General features: G+C 63.8%; 1 protein-coding gene across 1 annotated transcript in view; it reads right to left on the bottom strand.

Moving 5' to 3' along the window:
* Window positions 1-511: 511 nt before the first annotated feature.
* The window catches only part of STARD10 (StAR related lipid transfer domain containing 10), a 6,018-nt gene continuing 1,890 nt past the window's right edge, over window positions 512-4,639 (bottom strand). The window contains exons 2-6 of the mRNA XM_009633858.1: window positions 2,174-2,321; window positions 1,958-2,061; window positions 1,734-1,852; window positions 1,435-1,486; window positions 512-724 (exon numbers count right to left, since the gene is read on the bottom strand). Of these exons, the coding sequence (XP_009632153.1) occupies window positions 512-724; window positions 1,435-1,486; window positions 1,734-1,852; window positions 1,958-2,061; window positions 2,174-2,321 (636 nt within the window). The remainder of the gene's footprint in view (window positions 725-1,434; window positions 1,487-1,733; window positions 1,853-1,957; window positions 2,062-2,173; window positions 2,322-4,639) is intronic.

Here is a 4,639-nt window from a genome sequence, read left to right as displayed (position 1 = left end):
GCCCAGCTGGATTGGGGGGCGGGCAGAGCCAGAGAGGGCCAGGCCAAGCCTGGTGCTGCTGCAAAGCCTGGGCAGGACCCCCCGAGACCCCCCCACCTCTGGACCTTTGAGGGACACCCCCAGAAGGTTTTATGGTGGCAAAGGGATGCCCCGGTGCCAGGAAAGCTCCTACCCACCCCATGAAGTGTTCCCCCTCTCTGGCCCTGCCCGGCTTCTCCTTGGGGCACCCGCTCCCACTGCCAGCTCTACCTCCTGCATGGGGACATCTCCATGGGCCACCGTGGGCGCAGGGGGGGACCAGGGGGCCTGTTCTCCCTCTTTCCAGCACCCGTGCTGCAGGTTCTCCTGGGACTCTACCCTGCTAGGGTACGGGGTGTTCTGTGATGAAGGAGTTGGAAAGCAGACGTGACGATTGGGGTGCAGGGGGCCAAATTCCCACCCATGCCCCCCGGCTGCCAAGCGCCGGTCACGATGGTGGTCCCCCCTGCCAGAGGGCTGTGGCAAGGAGGGCTCAGGCCTCATGGTCACTGGTGCTCAGGTGGTCCTCGGGCAGCCCCGTCTCGTCGATGTTCTCCAGCGAGTCGGCGTGCTGCACCGAGAGCTCGGCCAGGCTGACGCTGGGCAGCGTGTTCTGCTCCGGGTACACCCAGGGCTTGTACCCGGGGTCGTGCTTGCGTTTCCACTCTGGGTACTTCAGCCCAGCCTTGTAGATCTTCTTCATCGCCTGTGGGCAGAGTGGGGCCAGCCCGTCACGGTGCCCCAAGTCCCCGTTGAGGATGGAGCCTCCCCGGTCTGTGGGCACAGCTCCCAGCTCCCCTGTTGCTTGCTTTTTGGGGGTGCTGGGAGGGGATGGGGGCCTGGCTCGGACCACACAGCCCCAACGGCATGCCCAGCACCCTTTCTGTGATCCCCGGGTCACCCAGCACCCATCCTGAGAGCCCAGGGTCACCCAGCACCCTTTCTGTGAGCCCTGGGTCACCCAGTGCCCATCCTGAGAGCCCCAGGTCACCCAGCACCCTTTCTGTGAGCCCAGGCTCACCCAGCACCCATCCTGAGAGCCCCAGGTCACCCAGCACCCTTTCTGTGAGCCCAGGCTCACCCAGAACCCATCCTGAGAGCCCAGGGTCACCCAGCACCCTTTCTGTGAGCCCAGGCTCACCCAGCACCCATCCTGAGAGCCCAGGGTCACCCAGCACCCTTTCTGTGAGCCCAGGGTCACCCAGCACCCATCCTGAGAGCCCAGGGTCACCCAGCACCCTTTCTGTGAGGCCTGGGTCACCCAGTGCCCGTTCTGAGAGCCCCAGGTCACCCAGCACCCATCCTGCTAGCCCTGGGTCACCCAGCACCCATCCTGCCCCTACCTCAGGGGCTACTTTGGGGCGGTTCATCCCTGATGCCTTGTGCATCCCACCACCGGCCACGTGCCCTGCTTACCTTTGGTGCCACAAACTGGGAGACGCGGTTCACCACCCACTTTGGGAGCGACTCCTGCAAGAGCCCAAAGCCCCGTTAGCCCCAGGGGAGGCACCAGGAGCCTGCAGCAAGCCCCCCCCCCCCGAGCTGATGGCACGCTGTGCCCTGGGAGGGGACCCCCTTCTTCCCTGGGGTGTCCCCACTTCCCAGTACTCTTTGGACCTCTGGGTGATGGAGAGCCATGGTGGGTGAGCTCTGGGGGTACCCTGGGACCCATCCCCGAGGGGGCTTGCTGCGCCCTCCCCTTCTGCTGGCACTCACCCCGAGGGTCCACCTGGGTGAGATAATAGAGGACGCAGGCTCCAGCACCGTTCGCCTTGATCAGGTAACCCGTCTGCAGGGACACGGCCCTCACAAAATCCTTCCGGGGTGGGTATTTCTGTGGAGAGATGCCATCCAGCTCAGAGCCTGCCCGAGCTGCTGCCCAGCCCTGCCCTGGGGGGGCCGGCACCGGGGCCAGGGCTGGGGCCAGCTGGGGGCTCACCGGGTGCTTGACGCTGTAGTTGATGATCATGTAGTCATTGCCCAGGGGCAGCCAGGAGCGCAGGGTGACGAAATCCCGGTTCTTCAGGGGGCTGGGGCATTTCCCTGTGGACAGATCCTGTTACACCCCAACCCATTGCCCCCATGGCCCCACACACGGGGCTGCGGGTTCAGGGAGGGGAGTGCTGGGGGTCCCCAGGGGCTGGGGGCTGCTCACAGGAGTAGTATCCCACGTCAGCGTTAACGGTCAGGCGCCCGATGTCGTAGGTCTCGATCATGTTCGAGTCCCATTTCTTGCGGTAGCGGGTGTCGTGCAGCACGTCATAGAGCGTCTCGGCAGGGACGTCCTTGCAGGAGATGCGCGTCTGTGGGGACATGGGCAGCTGGGGCAGCACCCACTGCCCCCAGCATGGAGCCGTGCCCCTCTGGACTTTAGGTTGTTCCCGGGGCCGGCAGCGTGCCCCAGTCTGGACTTTAGGTTGTTCCCGGGGCTGGCAGCGTGCCCCAGTGCTATAAAGCCACGTGCCCGCATGCCATGGGGGATGCTCTGTACACGCGGTGCAGGGCACGTCCCTGCTTTGGGACAGCCCAGGCAGAGCCTGGAAGGCAGAGCGGGTAGGAGGACCCTCTGCCCTCAGAAGGAGCTGCCTGGTGGCCCAGGCTCTGGTGGCCGGGTAGCCCAAGCCCAGCCCTGTGCCCTCACCCTGTGTTCCTGCAGGGCAAGCAAAGAGATGCTCCTGCCACGATGCTCTCGGGTGCAGGGTCCAGCCCGGGGCGGTTGGTGGGGCCCTGGCTGTAACCGGAGCCGTGGAGCTGCCCGACTGCGCCGGCGAGTGCATTATTGATGAAGCCGGCCGCCCCGCTCCTCTCAATGCCGGGAGGAAGGAGATGTCATCTGCTCCTCGTTAGAGGCCTTGCATCTTTGATGAGGTGTTCAGCAGTGCCGTGTAATTGGAGATGGCCCCTCTGAACATGGCAGGTCCCATCAATCTCGGGCAAGCTTTCCCCAATGGCCTGGATGATGGTTTCTGCCTGGTGTGCTGGACCGGTGCCCAGGACAGGCTTGGAGATGTGCTGCACTCCCTGGGGCACTGTGGAGGAGAGCGTGGGGGCACCCGGCCCCCTCCTACTGCTCCCCCTCCCCAGCCACCCCCTCCCAGCTGGGTCTGGAGGTGCTGCTGCCGCGGGGCCAAGGATGCCTCCAGCCGGAGCTCATGGTCCTCCTGGGCTCCTGGAAGCTCCAGTTATCACAGCGGGACCATTGCAGTCTTGCACCCCCAAAATCTCCCACTAAAGCCTGTCCAGCACCCCTCTCCAGCCACGGATGATCAGAGGCTGTGCCACAGCTGCTCTGGGTGCTGCAGGTGGTCAGTGGGGATGGGGAAATCATGGAGACCATCTGTGGTGAATTCAGGTGGGAAAAAACCCAAAGCTCCAACTGCTTGGGGACTGTCCAGGTTACGCCTGCATTAATGGGAAGACCTCTTCTGACCCCCTGGGCCCAACCTGCACAGCTCAGCTCTCCCGCACAGACCGGGTGGCACCCTCCACCCCACATTTCGGGAAGGGTCCCTGGGCAGTGCTAACCGTGCCCAGGCCCCCTCCAGAGCAGGGAATAACCACATTGAAGGGGTGTTGCTTGCAGTGAACCAGGCTGGGCAATGGTGCTCAGCCCCCCCTGAACCCACCTGGGGTCTCCTCTCTATGGGGCTTGGTGGGGCAGAGGGGGATATAGCTGCATCCCCTCTGCAGGACTCTGCTTGTCTGAACTTGGCTGGACCTCATGAGGTTCCTCCAGCTCGTCCCTCTAGCCTGTCCCCGTCACGCCGAGCAGCAGCCATGCCTCCAGAACTTCAGATGCTCCCCACGCTCCAGTGCTGCCTGCAAACTCGCTGAGAGGGATCACTCGATCCCATCATCCCAGTTACAGGCTGGGACCCAGCAACCAGCCAGCATCTGGACCCTGCACCGCTGCCCACCATGCCACGAGCCCGGTGGTGAGCTGGTTTTCCACCCACCTCATCAGCCCCTTCTCTGATCCAGATCTCACCAGTCTGGTGATGAGGAGCCTGTGGGAAACCCTGTCTGAGGCTTTGCTAAAGTCAAGGTACACGGCTTTCACCGTTCTCCCCATGCCCACACAGCCAGTCCTCTCATTGCTGGCTGCGACCAGGCTGGTCAAGCATGATTTGCCCTGGGAAGGTCCCTGCTGCTGTTCCCACTGCCCTTGTCCTTCAGGGCATGGCTTCCAGGAGGATGTTCTCCATCACCTTCCCAGGGACGAAGGTGACACAGCAGCCCATAGTGCCCTGGAGCACCCTCCTTGCCCTTCTGGAAGATGGATGGGACGTTTGCCTCTTCCCGGTTATCAGGGACCTCCTGCAGTCACCGGGACTTTTCAAAGAGACGTTGGCCAACCCCCTCAGCACCCCTGGGTGCGTCCTGCTTGGTCCTGTAAACTTGTGCATGCCCAGCCGGCTTAAGTACTCCCTGATCCTAGCCCAGCAGCTCTTCCCTGGCTCACCGCGGCAAGGCGGTGTGTGGTGCAGCTACACCACCGCAGAGGGTGCTGCTCCTCCTCCTCACCTTGGCCCTGAAGGGCGTCCACCCATGGCAGCCAGTGTGTGCCCAGCCCCTCCTGGTGTCTCCTCGGCTGTATGGGCTGGGGGGCAGGCAGGCCAGG

This window comes from Egretta garzetta, unplaced genomic scaffold, assembly GCF_000687185.1.
Source record: "Egretta garzetta isolate BGI_Z169 unplaced genomic scaffold, ASM68718v1 scaffold60, whole genome shotgun sequence".
NCBI lineage: Eukaryota > Metazoa > Chordata > Aves > Pelecaniformes > Ardeidae > Egretta > Egretta garzetta.
This window is presented reverse-complemented; position numbering and strand designations above follow the sequence as displayed.